Below are 25,464 nucleotides of genomic sequence, written 5' to 3' on the forward strand. Positions count from 1 at the left end.
AGAATAATGACGCAGGAGGCAGGTAACCCTAATCCTCCCGCTAACCTTCCCTCCCTGCAGCCTAAACCTAAACTCTCCTAACCCCACCTCCTGCCTGCAGCCTATCCTTAACCCTTCCTCCAGCAGCCTAACCCTCCCTACCGCAGCCTAACCCTAACCTCCCTGATTTAGTTACTTTCAGGATCCCGGCTGTCGATATGCCGGCGTCCGAGGTTTCCCGTACTTGGTCCTCTTAAATTAAAGTATATTTCTCTGACGTCCTAAGTGGATGCTGGGGACTCCGTCAGGACCATGGGGAATAGCGGCTCCGCAGGAGACAGGGCACAAAAGTAAAAGCTTTAGGATCAGGTGGTGTGCACTGGCTCCTCCCCCTATGACCCTCCTCCAAGCCTCAGTTAGATTTTTGTGCCCGGCCGAGAAGGGTGCAATCTAGGTGGCTCTCCTAAAGAGCTGCTTAGAGTAAAAGTTTGTTAGGTTTTTTATTTTCAGTGAGTCCTGCTGGCAACAGGCTCACTGCTACGAGGGACTTAGGGGAGAGAAGTGAACTCACCTGCGTGCAGGATGGATTGGCTTCTTAGGCTACTGGACACCATTAGCTCCAGAGGGAGTCGGAACACAGGTCTCACCCTGGGGTTCGTCCCGGAGCCGCGCCGCCGACCCCCCTTGCAGATGCCGAAAAGTGAAGGTCCAGAAACGGCGGCAGAAGACTCTTCAGTCTTCATAAGGTAGCGCACAGCACTGCAGCTGTGCGCCATTGTTGTCAGCACACTTCATAGCAGCGGTCACTGAGGGTGCAGGGCGCTGGGGGGGGGCGCCCTGGGCAGCAATGATAGTACCTTATTCTGGCTAAAAATACATCACATATAGCCCCTGGGGGCTATATGGATGTATTTAACCCCTGCCAGGTCTCAGAAAAACGGGAGAAGAAGCCCGCCGAAAAGGGGGCGGGGCCTATTCTCCTCAGCACACAGCGCCATTTTCACTCACAGAAATGCTGGTGGGAAGGCTCCCAGGCTCTCCCCTGCACTGCACTACAGAAACAGGGTTAAAACAGAGAGGGGGGGCACTTATTTGGCGATATGTATATATATATATTAAAATGCTATAAGGGAAAAACACTTATATAAAGGTTGTCCCTGTATAATTATAGCGTTTTTGGTGTGTGCTGGCAAACTCTCCCTCTGTCTCCCCAAAGGGCTAGTGGGGTCCTGTCCTCTATCAGAGCATTCCCTGTGTGTGTGCTGTGTGTCGGTACGTGTGTGCCGACATGTATGAGGACGATGTTGGTGAGGAGGCGGAGCAATTGCCTGAAATGGTGATGTCACTCTCTAGGGAGTCGACACCGGAATGGATGGTTTATTTAAGGAATTACGTGATAATGTCAACACGCTGCAAGGTCGGTTGACGACATGAGACGGCCGGCAAACAAATTAGTACCTGTCCAGGCGTCTCAAACACCGTCAGGGGCTGTAAAACGCTCATTTACCTCAGTCGGTCGACACAGACACGGACACTGACTCCAGTGTCGACGGTGAAGAAACAAACGTATTTTCCTTTAGGGCCACACGTTACATGTTAAGGGCAATGAAGGAGGTGTTACATATTTCTGATACTACAAGTACCACAAGAAGGTATTATGTGGGGTGTGAAAAAACTACCTGTAGTTTTTCCTGAATCAGATAAATTAAATGAAGTGTGTGATGATGCGTGGGTTTCCCCCGATAGAAAATTATTGGCGGTATACCCTTTCCCGCCAGAAGTTAGGGCGCGTTGGGAAACACCCTTTAGGGTGGATAAGGCGCTCACACGCTTATCAAAACAAGTGGCGGTACAGTCTCCAGATAGGGCCGCCCTCAAGGAGCCAGCTGAGAGGTTTGAAAATATCCTAAAAAGGTATATACACACATACTGGTGTTATACTGCGACCAGCGATCGCCTCAGCCTGGATGTGCAGCGCTGGGGTGGCTTGGTCGGATTCCCTGACTGAAAATATGGATACCCTTGACAGGGACAGTATTTTATTGACTATAGAGCATTTAAAGGATGCATTTCTATATATGCGAGATGCACAGAGGGATATTTGCACTCTGGCATCAAGAGTAAGTGCGATGTCCATATCTGCCAGAAGATGTTTATGGACACGACAGTGGTCAGGTGATGCAGATTCCAAACGGCACATGGAAGTATTGCCGTATAAAGGGGAGGAGTTATTTGGGGTCGGTCCATCGGACCTGGTGGCCTCGGCAACAGCTGGAAAATCCACCTTTTTTACCCCAAATCACATCTCAGCAGAAAAAGACACCGTCTTTTCAGCCTCAGTCCTTTCGTCCCCATAAGGGCAAGCGGGCAAAAGGCCAGTCATATCTGCCCAGGGATAGAGGAAAGGGAAGAAGACTGCAGCAGGCAGCCCATTCCCAGGAACAGAAGCCCTACACAGCTTCTGCCAAGTCCTCAGCATGACGCTGGGGCCGTACAAGCGGACTCAAGTGCGGTGGGGGGTAGTCTCAAGAGTTTCAGCGCGTAGTGGGCTCACTCGCAAGTGGACCCCTGGATCCTACAAGTAGTATCCCAGGGGTACAGACTGGAGATTCGAGACGTCTCCCCCTCGCAGGCTCCTGATGTCTGCTTTACCAACGTCTTCCTCTGACAGGGAGGCAGTATTGGAAACAATTCACAAGCTGTATTCCCAGCAGGTGATAACCAAAGTACCCCTCCTACAACAAGGAAAGGGGTATTATTCCACACTATATTGTGGTACTGAAGCCAGACGGCTCGGTGAGACCTATTCTAAATGGGAAATCTTTGAACACTTACATACAAAGGTTCAAATCAAGATGGAGTCACTCAGAGCAGTGATAGCGAACCAGGAAGAAGGGGACTATATGGTGTCCCTGGACATCAAGGATGCTTACCTCCATGTCCAAAATTGCCCTTCTCACCAAGGGTACCTCAGGTTCGTGGTACGGAACTGTCACTATCAGTTTCAGACGCTGCCGTTTGGATTGTCCACGGCACCCCGGGTCTTTACCAAAGTAATCGCCGAAATGATGATTCTTCTTCAAAGAAAAGGCGTCTTAATTATCCCTTACTTGGACGATCTCCTGATAAGGGCAAGGTCCAGAGAACAGTTGGAAGTCGGAGTAGCACTATCTCAAGTAGTTCTACGACAGCACGGGTGGATTCTAAATATCCAAAATCGCAGCCGTTTCCGACGACACGTCTGCTGTTCCTAGGGATGGTTCTGGACACAGTCCAGAAAAAGGTGTTTCTCCCGGAGGAGAAAGCCAGGGAGTTATCCGAGCTAGTCAGGAACCTCCTAAAACCAGGAAAAGTGTCAGTGCATCATTGCACAAGAGTCCTGGGAAAAATGGTGGCTTATTACGAAGCGATTCCATTCGGCAGATTCCACGCAAGAACTTTTCAGTGGGATCTGCTGGACAAATGGTCCGGATCGCATTTTCAGATGCATCAGCGGATAACCCTATCTCCAAGGACAAGGGTGTCTCTCCTGTGGTGGTTACAGAGTGCTCATCTTCTAGAGGGCCGCAGATTCGGCATTCAGGATTGGATGCTGGTGACCACGGAGGCCAGCCTGAGAGGCTGGGGAGCAGTCACACAGGGAAAAAATTTCCAGGGAGTGTGATCAAGTCTGGAGATTTTTCTCCACATAAATATACTGGAGCTAAGGGCAATTTACAATGCTCTAAGCTTAGCAAGACCTCTGCTTCAAGGTCAGCCGGTATTGATCCAGTGGGACAACATCACGGCAGTCGCCCACGTAAACAGACAGGGCGGCACAAGAAGCAGGAGGGCAATGGCAGAAACTGCAAGGATTTTTCGCTGGGCGGAAAATCATGTGATAGCACTGTCAGCAGTGTTCATTCCGGGAGTGGACAACTGGGAAGCAGACTTCCTCAGCAGGCACCCGGGAGAGTGGGGACTTCATCGGGAAGTTTTCCACATGATTGTGAACCGTTGGAAAAGACCAAAGGTGGACATGATGGCGTCCCGCCTGAACAAAAAACTGGACAAGTATTGCGCCAGGTCAAAAGACCCTCAGGCAATAGCTGTGGACGTTCTGGTAACACCGTGGGTGTACCAGTCGGTGTATGTCTTCCCTCCTCTGCTTCTCATACCCAAGGTATTGAGAATTATAAGACGTAGAGGAGTAAGAACTATACTCGTGGCTCCGGATTGACCAAGAAGGACTTGGTACCCGGAACTTCAAGAGATGCTCACAGAGGACTCATGGCCTCTGCCGCTAAGAAGGGACTTGCTTCAGCAAGTACCATGTCTGTTCCAAGACTTACCGCAGCTGCGTTTGACGGCATGGCGGTTGAACGCCGGATCCTAAGGGAAAAAGGCATTCCGGAAGAGGTCATTCCTACCCTGGTCAAAGCCAGGAAGGAGGTGACCGCACAACATTATCACCACATGTGGCGAAAATATGTTGCGTGGTGTGAGGCCAGGAAGGCCCCATGAAGAAATTTCAACTCGGTCGTTTCCTGCATTTCCTGCAAACAGGAGTGTCTATGGGCCTCAAATTGGGGTCCATTAAGGTTCAAATTTCGGCCCTGTCGATTTTCTTCCAGAAAGAATTGGCTTCAGTTCCTGAAGTCCAGAAGTTTGTCAAGGGAGTACTGCATATACAACCCCCTTTTGTGCCTCCAGTGGCACTGTGGGATCTCAACGTAGTTCTGGGATTCCTAAAATCACATTGGTTTAAACCGCTCAAATCTGTGGATTTGAAATATCTCACAGGGAAAGTGACCATGCTGTTGGCCCTGGCCTCGGCCAGGCGAGTGTCAGAATTGGCGGCGTTTGTTTCAAAAAAGCCCATATCTGATTGTCCATTCGGACAGGGCAGAGCTGCGGACTCATCCCCAGTTTCTCCCTAAGGTGGGGTCAGTGTTTCACCCGAACCAGCTTATTGTGGTACCTGCGGCTACTAGGGACTTGGAGGACTCCAAGTTGCTAGATGTTGTCAGGGCCCTGAAAATATAGTTTCCAGGACGGCTGGAGTCAGGAAAACTGACTTGCTGTTATCCTGTATGCACCCAACAAACTGGGTGCTCTTGCTTCTAAGCAGACGATTGCTAGTTGGATGTGTAGTACAATTCAGCTTGCACATTCTGTGGCAGGCCTGCCACAGCCAAAATATGTAAATGCCCATTCCACAAGGAAGGTGGGCTCATCTTGGGCGGCTGCCCGAGGGGTCTCGGCTTTACAACTTTGCCGAGCTGATACTTGGTCAGGGGCACACCCTGACTGAGGAGGACCTGGAGTTCTCTCATTCGGTGCTGCAGAGTCATCCGCACTCTCCCGCCCGTTTGGGAGCTTTGGTATAATCCCCATGGTCCTGACGGAGTCCCCAGCATCCACTTAGGACGTCAGAGAAAATAAGAATTTACTTACCGATAATTCTATTTCTCGTAGTCCGTAGTGGATGCTGGGCGCCCATCCCAAGTGCGGATTGTCTGCAATACTTGTACATAGTTATTGTTACAAAAATCGGGTTATTATTGTTGTGAGCCATCTTTTCAGAGGCTCCGCTGTTATCATGCTGTTAACTGGGTTCAGATCACAGGTTGTACAGTGTGGCTGGTATGAGTCTTACCCGGGATTCAAAATCCTTCCTTATTGTGTACGCTCGTCCGGGCACAGTATCCTAACTGAGGCTTGGAGGAGGGTCATAGGGGGAGGAGCCAGTGCACACCACCTGATCCTAAAGGTTTTACTTTTGTGCCCTGTCTCCTGCGGAGCCGCTATTCCCCATGGTCCTGACGGAGTCCCCAGCATCCACTACGGACTACGAGAAATAGAATTATCGGTAAGTAAATTCTTATTTTCTCTGACGTCCTAAGTGGATGCTGGGGACTCCGTAAGGACCATGGGGAATAGCGGCTCCGCAGGAGACAGGGCACAAAAGTAAAAGCTTTAGGATCAGGTGGTGTGCACTGGCTCCTCCCCCTATGACCCTCCTCCAAGCCTCAGTTAGGTTTTTGTGCCCGGCCGAGAAGGGTGCAATCTAGGTGGCTCTCCTAAAGAGCTGCTTAGAGTAAAAGTTTTGTTAGGTTTTTTATTTTCAGTGAGTCCTGCTGGCAACAGGCTCACTGCAACGAGGGACTTAGGGGAGAAGAAGTGAACTCACCTGCGTGCAGGATGGATTGGCTTCTTAGGCTACTGGACACTAGCTCCAGAGGGACGATCACAGGTACAGCCTGGATGGGTCACCGGAGCCGCGCCGCCGACCCCCTTGCAGATGCTGAAGAGAGAAGAGGTCCAGAAATCGGCGGCTGAAGACTTCCCAGTCTTCTTAAGGTAGCGCACAGCACGGCAGCTGTGCGCCATTGCTCTCAGCACACTTCACACCAACGGTCACTGAGGGTGCAGGGCGCTGGGGGGGGGGGCGCCCTGGGCAGCAATGAAAGTACCTATGCTGGCTAAAAATACATCACATATAGCCTCTGGGGCTATATGGATGTATTTAACCCCTGCCAGGTTGTCAGAAAAACGGGAGAAGAAGCCCGCCGAAAAGGGGGCGGGGCCTATTCTCCTCAGCACACAGCGCCATTTTCCTACACAGCTCCGCTGCTAGGAAGGCTCCCAGGCTCTCCCCTGCACTGCACTACAGAAACAGGGTTAAAACAGAGAGGGGGGGCATTTTGTGTGGCGATATTATAATATATTAAGATGCTATAAGGGAAAACACTTATATAAGGTTGTCCCTGTATAATTATAGCGTTTTGGTGTGTGCTGGCAAACTCTCCCTCTGTCTCCCCAAAGGGCTAGTGGGGTCCTGTCCTCTATCAGAGCATTCCCTGTGTGTGTGCTGTGTGTCGGTACGTGTGTGTCGACATGTATGAGGACGATGTTGGTGAGGAGGCGGAGCAATTGCCTGTAATGGTGATGTCACTCTCTAGGGAGTTGACACCGGAATGGATGGCTTATTTAGGGAATTACGTGATAATGTCAACACGCTGCAAGGTCGGTTGACGACATGAGACGGCCGGCAAACCAATTAGTACCTGTCCAGGCGTCTCAAACACCGTCAGGGGCTTTAAAACGCCCATTACCTCAGTCGGTCGACACAGACACGGACACTGACTCCAGTGTCGACGGTGAAGAAACAAACGTATTTTCCATTAGGGCCACACGTTACATGTTAAGGGCAATGAAGGAGGTGTTACATATTTCTGATACTACAAGTACCACAAAAAAGGGTATTATGTGGGGTGTGAAAAAACTACCTGTAGTTTTTCCTGAATCAGATAAATTAAATGAAGTGTGTGATGATGCGTGGGTTTCCCCCGATAGAAAATTATTGGCGTTATACCCTTTCCCGCCAGAAGTTAGGGCGCGTTGGGAAACACCCCCTAGGGTGGATAAGGCGCTCACACGCTTATCAAAACAAGTGGCGTTACCGTCTCCAGATACGGCCGCCCTCAAGGAGCCAGCTGATAGGAGGCTGGAAAATATCCTAAAAAGTATATACACACATACTGGTGTTATACTGCGACCAGCGATCGCCTCAGCCTGGATGTGCAGCGCTGGGGTGGCTTGGTCGGATTTCCTGACTGAAAATATTGATACCCTTGACAGGGACAGTATTTTATTGACTATAGAGCATTTAAAAGATGCATTTCTATATATGCAAGATGCACAGAGGGATATTTGCACTCTGGCATCAAGAGTAAGTGCGATGTCCATGTCTGCCAGAAGATGTTTATGGACACGACAGTGGTCAGGTGATGCAGATTCCAAACGGCACATGGAAGTATTGCCGTATAAAGGGGAGGAGTTATTTGGGGTCGGTCCATCGGACCTGGTGGCCACGGCAACAGCTGGAAAATCCACCTTTTTTACCCCAAGTCACATCTCAGCAGAAAAAGACACCGTCTTTTCAGCCTCAGTCCTTTCGTCCCCATAAGGGCAAGCGGGCAAAAGGCCAGTCATATCTGCCCAGGGGTAGAGGAAAGGGAAGAAGACTGCAGCAGGCAGCTCCTTCCCAGGAACAGAAGCCCTCCACCGCTTCTGCCAAGTCCTCAGCATGACGCTGGGGCCGTACAAGCGGACTCAGGTGCGGTGGGGGGTCGTCTCAAGAGTTTCAGCGCGCAGTGGGCTCACTCGCAAGTGGACCCCTGGATCCTACAAGTAGTATCCCAGGGGTACAGATTGGAAGTTCGAGACGTCTCCCCCTCGCAGGTTCCTGAAGTCTGCTTTACCAACGTCTCCCTCCGACAGGGAGGCAGTATTGGAAACAATTCACAAGCTGTATTCCCAGCAGGTGATAATCAAAGTACCCCTCCTACAACAAGGAAAGGGGTATTATTCCACACTATTTGTGGTACTGAAGCCAGACGGCTCGGTGAGACCTATTCTAAATCTGAAATCTTTGAACACTTACATACAAAGGTTCAAATCAAGATGGAGTCACTCAGAGCAGTGATAGCGAACCAGGAAGAAGGGGACTATATGGTGTCCCTGGACATCAAGGATGCTTACCTCCATGTCCCAATTTGCCCTTCTCACCAAGGGTACCTCAGGTTCGTGGTACAGAACTGTCACTATCAGTTTCAGACGCTGCCGTTTGGATTGTCCACGGCATCCCGGGTCTTTACCAAGGTAATGGCCAAAATGATGATTCTTCTTCAAAGAAAAGGCGTCTTAATTATCCCTTACTTGGACGATCTCCTGATAAGGGCAAGGTCCAGAGAACAGTTGGAGGTCGGAGTAGCACTATCTCAAGTAGTTCTACGACAGCACGGGTGGATTCTAAATATTCCAAAATCGCAGCTGATTCCGACGACACGTCTGCTGTTCCTAGGGATGATTCTGGACACAGTCCAGAAAAAGGTGTTTCTCCCGGAGGAGAAAGCCAGGGAGTTATCCGAGCTAGTTAGGAACCTCCTAGAACCAGGCCAAGTGTCAGTGCATCAATGCACAAGAGTCCTGGGAAAAATGGTGGCTTCTTACGAAGCGATTCCATTCGGCAGATTTCACGCAAGAATTTTTCAGTGGGATCTGCTGGACGAATGGTCCGGATCGCATCTTCAGATGCATCAGCGGATAATCCTGTCTCCAAGGACAAGGGTGTCTCTTCTGTGGTGGCTGCAGAGTGCTCATCTACTAGAGGGCAGCAGATTCGGCATTCAGGACTGGGTCCTGGTGACCACGGATGCCAGCCTGAGAGGCTGGGGAGCAGTCACACAGGGAAGAAATTTCCAAGGAGTGTGGTCAAGTCTGGAGACTTCTCTCCACATAAATATACTGGAGCTAAGGGCAATTTACAATGCTCTGAGCCTAGGAAGACCTCTGCTTCAAAGTCAACCGGTGCTGATCCAGTCGGACAACATCACGGCAGTCGCCCACGTAAACAGACAGGGTGGCACAAGAAGCAGGAGGGCAATGGCAGCAAGGATTCTTCGCTGGGCGAAAAATCATGTGATAACACTGTCAGCGGTGTTCATTCCGGGAGTGGACAACTGGGAAGCAGACTTCCTCAGCAGGCACGACCTCCACCCGGGAGAGTGGGGACTTCATCTGGAAGTCTTCCACATGATTGTGAACCGTTGGGAAAGACCAAAGGTGGACATGATGGCGTCCCGTCTGAACAAAAAACTGGACAGGTATTGCGCCAGGTCAAGAGACCCTCAGGCAATAGCAGGGACGCTCTGGTAACACCGTGGGTGTACCAGTCGGTGTATGTGTTCCCTCCTCTGCCTCTCATACCCAAGGTACTGAGAATTATAAGACGGAGAGGAGTAAGAACTATACTCGTGGCTCCGGATTGGCCAAGAAGGACTTGGTACCCGGAACTTCAAGAGATACTAAGAAGGGACTTGCTTCAGCAAGGATCATGTCTGTTCCAAGTCTTACCGCGGCTGCGTTTGACGGCATGGCGGTTGAACGCGGGATCATAAGGGAAAAAGGCATTCCGGAAGAGGTCATCCCTACCCTGGTCAGAGCCAGGAAGGAGGTGACCGCACAACATTATCACCACATTTGGCGAAAATATGTTGCATGGTGTGAGGCCAGGAAGGCCCCACGGAGGAATTTCAACTCGGTCGATTCCTGCATTTCCTGCAAACAGGAGTGTCTATGGGCCTCAAATTGGGGTCCATTAAGGTTCAAATTTCGGCCCTGTCGATTTTCTTCCAGAAAAAATTGGCTTCAGTTCCTGAAGTCCAGAAGTTTGTCAAGGGAGTACTGCATATACAACCCCCTTTTGTGCCTCCAGTGGCACTGTGGGATCTCAACGTAGTTCTGGGATTCCTCAAATCACATTGGTTTAAACCGCTCAAATCTGTGGATTTGAAATATCTCACATGGAAAGTGACCATGCTGTTGGCCCTGGCCTCGGCCAGGCGAGTGTCAGAATTGGCGGCTTTGTCTCACAAAAGCCCATATCTGATTGTCCATTCGGACAGAGCAGAGCTGCGGACTCGTCCCCAGTTTCTCCCTAAGGTGGTGTCAGCGTTTCACCTGAACCAGCTTATTGTGGTACCTGCGGCTACTAGGGACTTGGAGGACTCCAAGTTGCTAGATGTTGTCAGGGCCCTGAAAATATATGTTTCCAGGACGGCTGGAGTCAGGAAAACTGACTTGCTGTTATCCTGTATGCACCCAACAAACTGGGTGCTCTTGCTTCTAAGCAGACGATTGCTAGTTGGATGTGTAGTACAATTCAGCTTGCACATTCTGTGGCAGGCCTGCCACAGCCAAAATATGTAAATGCCCATTCCACAAGGAAGGTGGGCTCATCTTGGGCGGCTGCCCGAGGGGTCTCGGCTTTACAACTTTGCCGAGCTGCTACTTGGTCAGGGGCAAACACGTTTGCAAAATTCTACAAATTTGATACCTTGGCTGAGGAGGACCTGGAGTTCTCTCATTCGGTGCTGCAGAGTCATCCGCACTCTCCCGCCCGTTTGGGAGCTTTGGTATAATCCCCATGGTCCTTACGGAGTCCCCAGCATCCACTTAGGACGTCAGAGAAAATAAGAATTTACTTACCGATAATTCTATTTCTCATAGTCCGTAGTGGATGCTGGGCGCCCATCCCAAGTGCGGATTGTCTGCAATACTTGTACATAGTTATTGTTAACTAAAACGGGTTATTATTGTTGTGAGCCATCTTTTCAGAGGCTCCGCTGTTATCATACTGTTAACTGGGTTCAGATCACAGGTTGTACAGTGTGATTGGTGTGGCTGGTATGAGTCTTACCCGGGATTCAAAAACCTTCCTTATTGTGTACGCTCGTCCGGGCACAGTATCCTAACTGAGGCTTGGAGGAGGGTCATAGGGGGAGGAGCCAGTGCACACCACCTGATCCTAAAGCTTTTACTTTTGTGCCCTGTCTCCTGCGGAGCCGCTATACCCCATGGTCCTTACGGAGTCCCCAGCATCCACTACGGACTACGAGAAATAGAATTATCGGTAAGTAAATTCTTATTTTTACACATACTATGTAACCCATAGGTCTGCAAACTCGGTCTTCATTACCCCACACAGTGCATGTTTTGCAGGTCTCCTCACAGAATCACAAGTGAAATAATTAGCTCCACCTGCGGACCTTTTAAAATGTGTCAGTGAGTAATTAATACACCTGTGCACCTGCTGGGTTACCTGCAAAACATGCACTGTGTGGGGTCCTGAGGACCGAGTTTGCAGACCTATGATGTAACCAGTTAATCTGTGATTGAGTTTATTGTCTTTCCATAGTTTAACTTAAGCTGGTTACACACTACGATATATTGTGCAATATTGTTACATTCTACCATTCTGCACAACCATCGTTTAGTGTGTATACCCAAACCGTCATTAACTGCTGTCTTTCATTGATTCGTTGAATTCGATATGCTGCCATCCAGTGGGACAATTCAACAGCTGACACAAAGTTGTTACATGCAGCATGTAACGATATGTCTCACTCTAAATATTCCGGAACTTGTAGTGTTGTACGGTGATTCGATGTATCATTACATGGCAATACTGGGTTGCAACATCATCAGTTGCGTACTCGGCTTTACTTTTTTACTCTTTGATATATCTTTTGCTTTGTCGACGAATGATGTATCGCTAGTACATTGGCGGATATGTCTGTGAATGACATCGTTCACAGACATATTAGGTCGACCCTGCAGCACAGTTGATGCTGATATATCCTGCAATATCGTACGTCTGGCTTTTTGTATGGCGGATTAGCCGATCACGCAATAGTTCGGCTGCAGCAGGCATTGAATATGACATCACACGTGAGCAGGCATATTCATATGTCTGCTGGCCAGTCGTATTGTGTAGTTGATTGGTAAGTGTGTCTACATAAGATCATTTGTGTATCGTTCGGGTAAGTGTGTACCCATCCTTTCACGCTGCTGTCATCTAATGATGTGCCACATTTGATTTGAATTACAGGTGCAGCTAAAAAAAATTATTTCATTTTTGTTGTTGTTTAGTTACCTTATTGAGAGGCTAATAGATTTCTCACTCGGATTAGAACCGCATTGTAGGGTGTTTACAAAGAACACTTGCAAAAATAATTGGTGCGTCAAGCTGCTGTGACAGGTGGGTTGCATGTATCCTGAGTGGTTACTCCTTTTATAATGCCATGATGTTTATTTCACTATGGCATTAGTCCTTCATTATGTTGGGGTTCATTAAGGCCAGCATGAACAGTATAGACAGCTACAGCATTTGATAGTCTAATAAATGCACATTAGCTGAAGGGCTGCCTTCTAATTACCCTGTGCCTAATTATACCAAATGATTCCTGCGCTGGGTGATGTTCTCTAGTACAAAACCATCCTAAAGGCTAATGAGGTGGAAAAGAGCACTAGAGTACAGGATACAGGGAAGGAGGAGACTGCACAGGAGAAGCACAGGGGCTTACTGCGCTTACTGGAACGGAGTAAATTAACCCTATAATCCTTTCTGATTCAGGGGGGTAAATTTACTAAGATGGGAGTTCTATTTAAGATGGGATGTTGCCTATAGCAACCAATCAGATTCTAGGAATTATCTTCTAAAAGGTGCTAGATAAATGAGAAGTAGAATTTGATTGGTTGCTATAGGCAACATCCCATCTTAAATAGAACTCCCATCTTAGTAAATTTACCCCAGAGACTGTAAATGGTGTGATCTTTTATGTGTTGTTTTTATTTTGTTTTTTGTTTGTTTTTACCCCTCAGAAATCTGCATTAGTAGTTTGAGGTAACTACCATACAAATGACTAGTTCTTAATAGTAAATCTATCCATTGTACTGTATAAAACCAAAGCAGACTCTTTATTATATAAATGTTCAACAATACTGGGTGTGTGGGCGCAGCAATATATCTTGCTTGGTTGGGCACTATACCCAGACAGCAGGTTGTCCTAATACCTGTATTTCTTTTTAATCTATTTAATCTAGCCACCCCTCTCAAGGCACCTCAGTAGATTAAATGTTTCTATCTTAAATGACAATATATTGGGTTACTTATACAGAAATGAAAATAAATCTATACCAGGAGTTTACACCAAGGCTTTAAGACTGAGATGGAAGATCCTGGAATATACAGTAGTTAGCTATAGTCCTTCCATAGGTGCTTCCCATAATGAGGGTGGTAGCAGGTTAGGCGTATTCAATCACTGAATCTAGCTGTATCTGTCAAACACGGAAGTGTTGTTTTCGTTGTGTAAATATCTTTGTTATCCCAGTGACTTGAATGTGCTTCAGAGGGGTCTATTCATTTAGAGGTGAAAGGGGCAAGTTGCCTATGCAACGGCATATAAATGCTGGCAAGGGCACCCAAACTCCCCATTCGTGGCCCGATCACGCACTGAAGTCACTGATTTTTGTACGCAGTACTATGGAGTTGCGAATAAAAATCAACAAGTTTAGTAGCGCAGTTAGTGCGGCATGTAGGCGCATTACTCTCCAGGGCGAGAACATTGCCACTAATTGAAATGACACCTAAGTGTGCCTTTGCTAATCAAATGTTAACTGTAACTAGTTGGAATAGTAATATTGGATTCCATTTGTAAAAATGCTTTGCCTTTTATTATTTTCTTAAACTGAGGTTTTAAATAATGTCACTCTTACTGTTTGCTGGGTCATGTTATTTATGCACCTGTTCTTAAATGTGTATGCTGCCTTTTGCCAACAATTAAACTCCTATCCAAAGACACCATCCAGCCCAATATTCTTTGTATCCTCTAGGTCATTTGCATACATACCTACCAGGGCCAGTTCTAGACCTTTTGGCGCCCAGAGCGAAAGTTTTTCCTTTACACCCCCCACCCTACTGACAGACAATATAGGGTTAGTGCGCGCAGCAAAACATAGGGGAGTATCTTCAGAGGGAAGGTTCGTGGCCACATAATAGTACCAATTCACATTACACCACACAGTAGTGTCCGTCAGTCACATTACACCACACAATAGTACCCCTTATACCGGCTTAGAGCCCCTTACACACATTACACCACAGTAGAGCAGAGACCCTTATACACGTTACGCCAGGTAGCCCCTTACACACATTGCACCAGGTAGCCCATTATACACAATGCACTAGGTAGCCTCTTATACACACTGTGACAGGTAGCCCCTTATACACATTGCACTTATTAAGTGCCGCCTATGCAATGCCCTCATTAGTAGTGCCCCCAGTAGTAATGTCCCCAGTGGTAATGCCCCCGTGTGGCGCCCAGTAGAGATGCCCCCAAGCAGCGCCGCTTACACACGCACAAACCCCCCCCACAATACTCACCAGCCCCCTCCTGCTTCTGGACCGCTGAACTCCATCTGGCGCCCGCTCCTCGGATACATCTCTCCCATAGCGCCGCACACTGCCTGAGCCAGAAGATGGAGCTCAAAGGAAGAGCAATTGTGTCAACACAATTTACAGTGGGTGGGCCACATTTTGTGCACTTTAGCATGTACAACATTGTAACACTTTCTAGAGACAGAGCCTTGGTGAGACTGCCGGTCACATAACTACATCCCCTTGGCGGGTAAGGTGACGTCATCCTGGAGGCAAAATACTTTAAGTTCCAAATCTAAAGCAAAACATTTTGAAATCCTTTTAATATTATTAGTTATTTTTTGGAAAAACACAATTTAACTGTATCATGAACTATTCAGAAGTAGACCTATTATACAAAAATCATTGCAGCCTATTCAGAGCCAGAATTAGTAACTTCAGATATTCTGGTTTGCGCTGTATTTAATTAGAGCATCAATTTCTTGAAGTGTTTCTGAAGTGGAGTACATGCTTACATCTATACAACACGACAATTTCTCTATCGTCCTAAGTGGATGCTGGGGTTCCTGAAAGGACCATGGGGAATAGCGGCTCCGCAGGAGACAGGGCACAAAAGTAAAGCTTTTACAGGTCAGGTGGTGTGTACTGGCTCCTCCCCCTATGACCCTCCTCCAGACTCCAGTTAGATTTTTGTGCCCGGCCGAGAAGGGTGCAATTCTAGGTGGCTCTCATAAAGAGCTGCTTAGAGAGTTTAGCTTAGGTTTTTTATTTTACAGTGATTCCTGCTGGCAACAGGATCACTGCAACGAGGGACAGAGGGGAGAAGAAGTGAACTCACCTGCGTGCAGGATGGATTGGCTTCTTGGCTACTGGACATGAAGCTCCAGAGGGACGATCACAGGTACAGCCTGGATGGTCACCGGAGCCACGCCGCCGGCCCCCTCACAGATGCTGAAGCAAGAAGAGGTCCAGAATCGGCGGCTGAAGACTCCTGCAGTCTTCTTAAGGTAGCGCACAGCACTGCAGCTGTGCGCCATTTTCCTCTCAGCACACTTCACACGGCAGTCACTGAGGGTGCAGGGCGCTGGGGGGGGGCGCCCTGGGAGGCAAATGAAAACCTTTAAAAAGGCTAAAAATACCTCACATATAGCCCCAGAGGCTATATGGAGATATTTACCCCTGCCTAAATGTACTAAATAGCGGGAGACGAGCCCGCCGAAAAAGGGGCGGGGCCTATCTCCTCAGCACACGGCGCCATTTTCTGTCACAGCTCCGCTGGTCAGGAAGGCTCCCAGGTCTCTCCCCTGCACTGCACTACAGAAACAGGGTATAACAGAGAGGGGGGGCAGAATAAATGGCAATATATTAATATAAAAGCAGCTATAAGGGAGCACTTAATCATAAGGCTATCCCTGTCATATATAGCGTTTTTTGGTGTGTGCTGGCAGACTCTCCCTCTGTCTCCCCAAAGGGCTAGTGGGTCCTGTCTTCGTATAGAGCATTCCCTGTGTGTCTGCTGTGTGTCGGTACGTGTGTGTCGACATGTATGAGGACGTTATTGGTGTGGAGGCGGAGCAATTGCCAAATATGAGGATGTCACCTCCTAGGGGGTCGACACCAGAATGGATGCCTTTATTTGTGGAATTACAGGATAGCGTCAACTCGCTTAAGCAGTTGTTTGCCGACATGAGGCGGCCGGACACTCAATTAGTGTCTGTCCAGGCGCCTCAAACACCGTCAGGGGCTGTAAAACGTCCCTTGCCTCAGTCGGTCGACACAGACCCAGACACAGGCACTGATTCCGGTGGTGAAGGTGACGAATCAACCGTATTTTCCAGTAGGGCCACACGTTATATGATTTTGGCAATAAAGGAGATGTTACATTTAGCTGATACTACAGGTACCACGAAACAGGGTATTATGTGGGGTGTGAAAAAACTACCAGTAGTTTTTACCGAATCAGAAGAATTAAATGACGTGTGTGATGAAGCGTGGGGTGCCCCGATAAAAAACTGCTAATTTCAAAGAAGTTATTGGCTTTATACCCTTTCCCGCCAGAGGTTAGGGAGCGCTGGGAAACACCTCCTAGGGTGGACAAAGCGCTAACACGCTTATCAAATCAAGTGGCGTTACCCTCTCCTGAGACGGACGCACTTAAAGATCCATCAGATAGGAGGATGGAAAATATCCAAAAAGGTATATACACACATGCAGGTGTTATACTACGACCAGCTATTGCGACTGCCTGGATGTGCAGTGCTGGGGTAGTTTGGTCAGAGTCCCTGATCGAAAATATTGATACCCTGGACAGGGACAATATTTTACTGTCGTTAGAACAAATAAAGGATGCATTTCTTTATATGCGTGATGCACAGAGAGATATCTGCACACTGGCATCACGGGTAAGTGCTATGTCCATTTCGGCCAGAAGAGCTTTATGGACACGACAGTGGACAGGCGATGCGTAGAGGAGTTATTTGAGGTCGGTCTATCGGATTTGGTGGCCACGGCTACGGCCGGGAAATCCACCTTTCTACCTCAAGTCACTCCCCAACAGAAAAAGGCACCGACCTTTCAACCGCAGCCCTTTCGTTCCTTTAAAAATAAGAGAGCAAAGGGCTATTCATATCTGCCACGAGGCAGAGGACGAGGGAAGAGACAGCAACAGGCAGCTCCTTCCCAGGAACAGAAGCCCTCCCCGGCTTCTACAAAAGCCTCAGCATGACGCTGGGGCTTCGCAAGCGGACTCGGGGGCGGTAGGCGGTCGTCTCAAAAATTACAGCGCGCAGTGGGCTCACTCGCAGGTAAATCCCTGGATCCTGCAGATAATATCTCAGGGGTACAGGTTGAAATTAGAGACAGAGCCACCTCGCCGTTTCCTGAAGTCTGCTTTACCAACGTCCCCCTCAGAAAGGGAGACGGTTTTGGAAGCCATTCACAAGCTGTATTCTCAGCAGGTGATAGTCAAGGTACCTCTTCTACAACAAGGGAAGGGGTATTATTCCACTCTATTTGTGGTACCGAAGCCGGATGGCTCGGTAAGGCCTATTCTAAATCTGAAGTCCTTGAACCTATACATAAAGAAGTTCAAGTTCAAGATGGAGTCACTCAGAGCAGTGATAGCGAACCTGGAAGAAGGGGACTTTATGGTATCCTTGGACATCAAGGATGCGTATCTCCACGTTCCAATTACCCCTCACACCAGGGGTACCTCAGGTTCGTTGTACAAAACTGTCACTATCAGTTTCAGACGCTGCCGTTTGGTTTGTCCACGGCACCTCGGGTCTTTACAAAGGTAATGGCCGAGATAATATTTCTTCTTCGAAGAAAAGGCGTATTAATTATCCCATACTTGGACGATCTCCTAATAAGGGCAAGGTCCAGAGAACAGCTAGAGATGGGTTTAGCACTATCTCAAGAGGTGCTAAAGCAGCACGGATGGATTCTGAATATTCCAAAATCCCAATTAATGCCGACAACTCGTCTGCTGTTCCTGGGGATGATTCTGGATACAGTTCAGAAAAAGGTTTTTCTTCCCGAAGAAAAAGCCAAGGAGTTATCTGACCTGGTCAGGAACCTCCTAAAACCAGGAAAGGTGTCTGTACATCAATGCACAAGAGTCCTGGGAAAAAATGGTAGCTTCTTACGAAGCAATCCCTTTCGGCAGATTCCATGCAAAGGGATCTGTTGGATAAATGGTCAGGGTCGCATCTTCAGATGCACCTGCGGATAACCCTGTCGCCGAGGACAAGGGTATCCCTTCTGTGGTGGTTGCAGGAGGCTCATCTATTGGAGGGCCGCAGATTCGGCATACAGGATTGGATCCTGGTGACCACGGATGCCAGCCTGAGAGGCTGGGGAGCAGTCACACAGGGAAGAAATTTCCAGGGAGTGTGGTCGAGCCTGAAAAAGTCTCTTCACATAAGCATTCTGGAACTAAGAGCAATCTACAATGCTCTAAGCCAGGCGGAACCTCTGCTTCAAGGAAGACCGGTGTTGATCCAGTCGGACAACATCACGGCAGTCGCCCATGTAAACAGACAGGGCGGCACAAGAAGCAGGAGGGCAATGGCAGAAGCTGCCAGGATCCTTCGCTGGGCGGAGAATCACGTGATAGCACTGTCAGCAGTATTCATCCCGGGCGTGGACAACTGGGAAGCAGACTTCCTCAGCAGACACGACCTTCACCCGGGAGAGTGGGGACTTCATCCAGAAGTTTTCCACATGCTATTAAACCGTTGGGTAAAACCAATGGTGGACATGATGGCGTCTCGCCTCAACAAAACACTGGACAGGTATTGCGCCAGGTCAAGAGATCCGCAGGCAATAGCTGTGGACGCGCTGGTAACACCTTGGGTGTACCAGTCGGTATATGTGTTTCCTCCTCTGCCTCTCATACCAAAGGTATTGAGGATTATACGGCAAAGAGGAGTAAGACTAGTGGCTCCGGATTGGCCAAGAAGGACTTGGTACCCGGAACTTCAAGAGATGGTCACGGACGATCCGTGGCCTCTACTTCTGAGAAGGGACCTGCTTCAGCAGGGTCCTTGTCTTTTTCAAGACTTACCGCGGCTGCGTTTGACGGCATGGCGTTGAATGCCAGATCCTAAAAGGAAAAGGCATTCCAGAAGAAGTCATTCCTACCTTGATAAAGGCAAGGAAGGAAGTCACCGCGAAGCATTATCGCCGTATTTGGCGAAAATATGTTGCGTGGTGCGAGCAGCGGAGTGCTCCGATGGAGGAATTTCAACTGGGTCGTTTTCCTACATTTCCTGCAATCAGGATTGTCTATGGGTCTCAAATTGGGATCTATTAAGGTTCAAATTTCGGCCCTATCAATATTCTTCCACAAAGAATTGGCCTCAGTCCCTGAGGTCCAGATTTTTATCAAAGGAGTACTGCATATACAGCCTCCTGTGGTGCCTAAGGTGGCACCGTGGGATCTAAATGTAGTTTTAGATTTCCTCAAATCCAATTGGTTTGAACCACTAAAGAATGTGGATTTGAAATATCTCACATGGAAAGTGACTATGTTACTGGCCCTGGCTTCGGCCGGGAGAGTATCTGAACTGGCGGCTTTGTCTTATAAAAGCCCTTATTTAATTTTCCATTCGACATAGGGCAGAGCTGCGGACGCGTCCGCATTTTCTCCCTAAGGTGGTATCAGCGTTTCACCTGAACCAGCCTATTGTAGTGCCTGCGGCTACAGACGACTTGAAGGACTCCAAGTTGTTGGACGTTGTCAGAGCCTTAAAAATATACATTTAAAGGACGGCTGGAGTCAGAAAATCTGACTCGCTGTTTATACTGTATGCACCCAACAAGTTGGGTGCACCTGCTTCTAAGCAGTCGATTGCTCGTTGGTTTTGTAACAAAATTCAACTTGTACATTCTGTGGCAGGCCTGCCACAGCCTAAATCTGTTAAGGCCCATTCCGCAAGGAAGGTGGGCTCATCTTGGGCGGCTGCCCGAGGGGTCTCGGCATTACAACTCTGCCGAGCAGCTACGTGGTCAGGGGAGAACACGTTTGTAAATTTTTACAAATTTGATACCCTGGCAAAGGAGGACCTGGAGTTCTCTCATTCGGTGCTGCAGAGTCATCCGCACTCTCCCGCCCGTTTGGGAGCTTTGGTATAATCCCCATGGTCCTTTCAGGAACCCCAGCATCCACTTAGGACGATAGAGAAAATAAGAATTTACTTACCGATAATTCTATTTCTCGGAGTCCGTAGTGGATGCTGGGCGCCCATCCCAAGTGCGGATTATCTGCAATACTTGTACATAGTTATTGTTAACTAATTCGGGTTATTGTTTAGGAAGCCATCTTTCAGAGGCTCCTCTGTTATCATACTGTTAACTGGGTTTAGATCACAAGTTGTACGGTGTGATTGGTGTGGCTGGTATGAGTCTTACCCGGGATTCAAAATCCTCCCTTATTGTGTACGCTCGTCCGGGCACAGTACCTAACTGGAGTCTGGAGGAGGGTCATAGGGGGAGGAGCCAGTACACACCACCTGACCTGTAAAAGCTTTACTTTTGTGCCCTGTCTCCTGCGGAGCCGCTATTCCCCATGGTCCTTTCAGGAACCCCAGCATCCACTACGGACTCCGAGAAATAGAATTATCGGTAAGTAAATTCTTATTTTTATCAGTGATCTGCAAAAATTAATAATTACATATTGAAATAATTAATATAACAATATGTTGCAAATTGAAATGAAAAGCAAAGTGTCTGGAAGTCCACATGCAGCTTGCTGTAACCTGTAGTCAACATTCACTGACATAAGGTTTTGTTGATTTAGTGTCAATGTCTTGGGCTAAAGGCACAATAAGCAGCCAGGATCATGCTGCCCCCTCCCCCGTGCATGACTTCTCTGCCCGCATTATAGTGGGAGCCAAGTAATGGCAAATGCTTAATGAGTTTTATAGACTGCAATTTATGGAATGCTTCCTGGAAGGCTGCTCAGAGCTTACACAAATAAAAGCTTTTAGACGCTGCTTATCGAGCCGACATAAAGGGATGTTTTGGATTAATTATGTAATATAGCAGAACAGCATTCATCCTACCTGAAGGATTCTCTGATGACTAATTATTCTTGATTTACTGCTCTGTAACTCATAATAATATTAACCCTGGCCAGTTGCTCTTTTCGCTTCTAATTTGGAAAGTGGCGATCAAACAATTTGACCATATTGCTAAACAATTCAATTTCAGTTCAGCGTGGTCTCACATTCTGTATGAATATGGGCCACATTAGACAGACCCAGGATGAACCATAGGGGCAAAGTACTGCGTTCATACAAGAACTGCATATATAACTTATCGTGGGCTAACCAGTTTTACAGTCAAACCCGTTAAATAAATGATCAAGACAGATTTGGATTGTTATAGAAACTTGTGAATGGGAACACATAACCACTTAATGGAAAAAGTTAAATTTTCGTATATTGCTGTGTCATCCAGGAGAAATGTCAGGGCTATACACCTAATGTATAGTGCATAGAATTGAAAGGTTGCTAATGTTTAATTGTACAGTATATAGAACGGTTGGCTCTGCTGTGCTGGAATAGTTAATGTCCAGTGCTGAAGCACCAAAGGGGTGTAGAAATGTGTTTTTTTCTGTTTTGGGATTTATCTTGCAGGCATTTTGTCCATGGAAGAGGGATGGTGTGAATATCTTTTCCTTTTCATCCTGTTTTTCTGATTTTAGAGATAGTAAAGTTGTCTCCACTAAGGAGGCATGCAGTCCGTACATAATCAGATTGTGTTCAAATCCAAATAGATAATTTTGAGAGCTTCCTGATGACTGAATATTATGTGCGTCTATTCTGTGTGTTAAGTCTGTTCTACCAACAGGGGAAAATACCAAATCATGACTTTTTGCGTCTGCCGAAGGCGTGACCTTGTGCCAGCAATTCCACACCTCCTGTTTTTCATCACGCTGGTAAAAACATTGCCCTTTTAAATATTGAGCATAAACACACACAAAAGTGTTGAGTTCTGCAACCCGACTTTTTGTAAATAAATCCCATAGTGGGAAACGGTTGTATCAAATGGGACAGACCCACTTTTCTCAGGGAGATGGTAATTGGTATAGGCTCAAAGAAAAAATTGAAAGGACAAGAACTTACAGTATATAGCTGTGTACTTGCCTCCTCCATGTGAGAAGGCCGTTCCTCAGGGTGCAAGCAGGTGACATCAGCCGTGTCTGGGCAGACTAACGAGGCAGTTTCCAGGTTTACCGCTGCACCTTCCACTGAACGCTTCCAAAGTGACATGCTCTGAAAAAGACATAGGGCTCCATGTAAGAATGAGACCTAACCTATTAAGCACTCGCTAAAGGTGTTACATCCTCCATTCTGTATTTATCCATTTGTTAATGCACCACTTATGCCATCTATAGGTAGCGTTAGTGGTACATTGTTACCAATGGAGACCCAATAAAAGCCTTTCCACATTCAGTGAAGCCTTCCAGGCTTTTCTCAGTCCCCACCAGTTGAAAGCGCAATGTGTAAGCACAGATGGCTGGCACACATGCGCATTGCTTGTTGGCCCATTGCTGGCAGCAGTAGTGGAGGACTCTGATGATGACACAGCATGACCTTGTCAGAGGGGTAATGTTAAGTCCAGTCAGTACATTCGTTACTATCATTGTGAGACTATTGCAGCTGTTCAGTACATTTACCCCTGAGTGTCTTCTGTGGTTTTGGATTGGAATTCAGCCAGGGTTTTATCTTGGTTTGTAAGTTTTCCATGATTGGATTTCTTCTGGGCTTTCAGGTTTATTTAAATGGTTTCAAATTGTGTGGATGTGCCTGTAGTGGGTAGATTAGATTGTTAGCTTCTCTTCAACCTGTGGCCCTCCAATTGCTGCGGAACTACACATCACATCATGCCCTGCCACAGTTTTGCTATGGTAAAACTGAGGCAGGGCATGCTGGGATGTGTAGTTCTGCAGCAGCTGGAGGAGGGTCAAGGTTGAAGATCCATGATGTAAATAAATAAATATTCTCTTTAAATTGCTGCTGAATATTTGTCCTATAGAAATAATTACGGGATTGATCCCTTTAAGGTTTCATGTATGTAGGAAGCCTGCTTCTCTTGTGGGGGTGTTGTGCTCAGGGGGAATCAAAATCTATCATTAAAGCACTGACCCTTTCTGTGTTTGTAATATCTTGTAATACAAGAACATGGTGTAATAACTTGCAGACAGATTGGCAGCACACTGTTTAACACCTGCATCTGAAAATAGCAGCTGGAAAAAAAAATAGAAGATGATACCACTTTTCTGCCTTGACATCTTAAGACCAGTAAAACGTGTACAACAATAATGTATTGAAAAAGTTTCATTTATTATTTTAAAGCAAACAAATATGTTGCATTTCTATATGCAGATCCCTCCAATTTTCTTGAACGGTGCTATTTAAATAAACAATAATAAATCATTTCTGCTATTTTCACATGGTTGTTTATGTAAAACCATTTATTGCTTTGGTTTAGTGGTTCTTTTTATGACACTTGTAGCAGTTTCTATAAAAGGTGTATCAGCCACTGTGAGGACCAAATTCTACCATTCACACGCTGTGTCCCATCGTATTTTCAAGAATTTTTCTTTTTCCACAATTTTTTTTCTCTTATTAATATAGAACAGTTTATTTCATATACTGACTGTTGTGGGACTCTGAGCGTTGTAGAGTCTGAAATGCCCTCTTATTAGTGCCACATGTTGTTGAGATGTAATGAAAAGTTAAGAGTTCTCCAGCTTTCAGCCCCAAGATTACTCTATTAGACATATAAGTGGTCTATACAGAATCTGCAGCATCTCTCAGCGGACCATTTATATAACAGAGAATGAGACTGTGTAAGCTAAACACTTTGCTGGAAATTGCATTACAGCTCCACACACTGCCATTTGTTTACACCCTTAATAACACCAGTGGTAAGATATTGATCCTGGTTTCTCCATCTTGTGTAAATACAGGCAGATAACGTAACCATTAATACTGCTTTTTAGCATACAGTATTCACTTTGGGTCTTTAGAAGTCTGTTATTTATAATTGCTTAATTTGTAGATATTAGGATGCCTGCCGAGCAGCTGCTACTTGCCTCTACTACTTATTCTTTATCTGGCATTAATCGAATATGTAATCAGCATAACATATTGTTGTCCTATAATCCAGAGTAATCATTGTTATGCACATTCTATCCTGCAGCCTCGTGCAGATCCGATTCCCATCTGCAGTTTTTGTCTCGGGACAAAGGAATCCAACCGAGAAAAGAAACCGGAAGAGTTGATCTCGTGCGCAGACTGTGGGAGCAGTGGTAAGTGGAGCAATTTGGGATTTAATTGACCAAAAGATGTTGGGGTTTCACCAGTTTAAAGGGGGGTACACACCTAGAGAGGTGTGCTGAGCGATCCATCACAGACCGCTCAGCACACATCTCAGCACGATGTGTGCTGTGCAAGGGGTGTGTCCACTTCACACAGCCATGAAGTGAGCGACCTGCTAGTTTGAGCCGGCATGCAGGCTATTGCTAGGGGGCATACACATGAGAGATTCGTGCTTAACTTCTAAGCAGTCTAGTCAGATTTAGTCACTTTAGTCACTGTAAGTAGTGCTTTCTATACAAAGGGTGAATTGCTAGATTTCTTTCTATAGTGGTCTCAAAACTATGCTATTTAATACAGCCTGAAAAGATATTTTATTGCTAGTCCCCAAAAAACAAAAACACATATTTTGGTAATATGTTAAAAAGAAATATGTAGATTAAAGCTGGGTATACACTAGACTATTTATCCTCCAATCTGGTAGCTCAGACGAATATATCGTGCACATCATCCAGTGTGTAGACTTTTGCACGCTCCTGCGGGTCATTCATCGCGTGTTCTGATCGGCCTGCAGTGCAGGCCAATCGGAAGATATTTTGAATGACATTAGGCTAATGCTGGGTACAATCTATATGATATTTTGGATGATTTTTTGTTTATTGTCGAATTGTAATGACAAAACCTCCACGTTGTCCAGTGTGTACGCACTGTTGCATGCTCCTATGCATCGTTTATCACATCTTCAGTTCTGCCTGCAGACAGATTCGAAGATATCTTTAAACCATATACAGTATACCGACAGCGGGATCCTGACTAGTGCTGAAATATTGACGCCAGAATCCCATCTCCACAGGCTTTTCTCCCTTTATTGCTTGCTAGAGCTCACCCCGC

At 46.9% G+C, this 25,464-nt stretch overlaps 1 protein-coding gene across 10 annotated transcripts in view; it reads left to right on the plus strand.

The window, feature by feature from the left end:
* KAT6B (lysine acetyltransferase 6B) overlaps positions 1–25,464 on the plus strand; it is a 340,449-nt gene that overhangs the window by 160,743 nt on the left and 154,242 nt on the right. For all 10 annotated transcript variants that reach the window (XM_063958656.1, XM_063958655.1, XM_063958654.1 and 7 more), the window contains one exon: positions 24,458–24,566. In XM_063958656.1, the coding sequence (XP_063814726.1) occupies positions 24,458–24,566 (109 nt within the window). The remainder of the gene's footprint in view (positions 1–24,457; positions 24,567–25,464) is intronic.

This window comes from Pseudophryne corroboree, chromosome 3, assembly GCF_028390025.1.
Source record: "Pseudophryne corroboree isolate aPseCor3 chromosome 3, aPseCor3.hap2, whole genome shotgun sequence".
Taxonomy (NCBI): Eukaryota; Metazoa; Chordata; class Amphibia; order Anura; family Myobatrachidae; genus Pseudophryne; species Pseudophryne corroboree.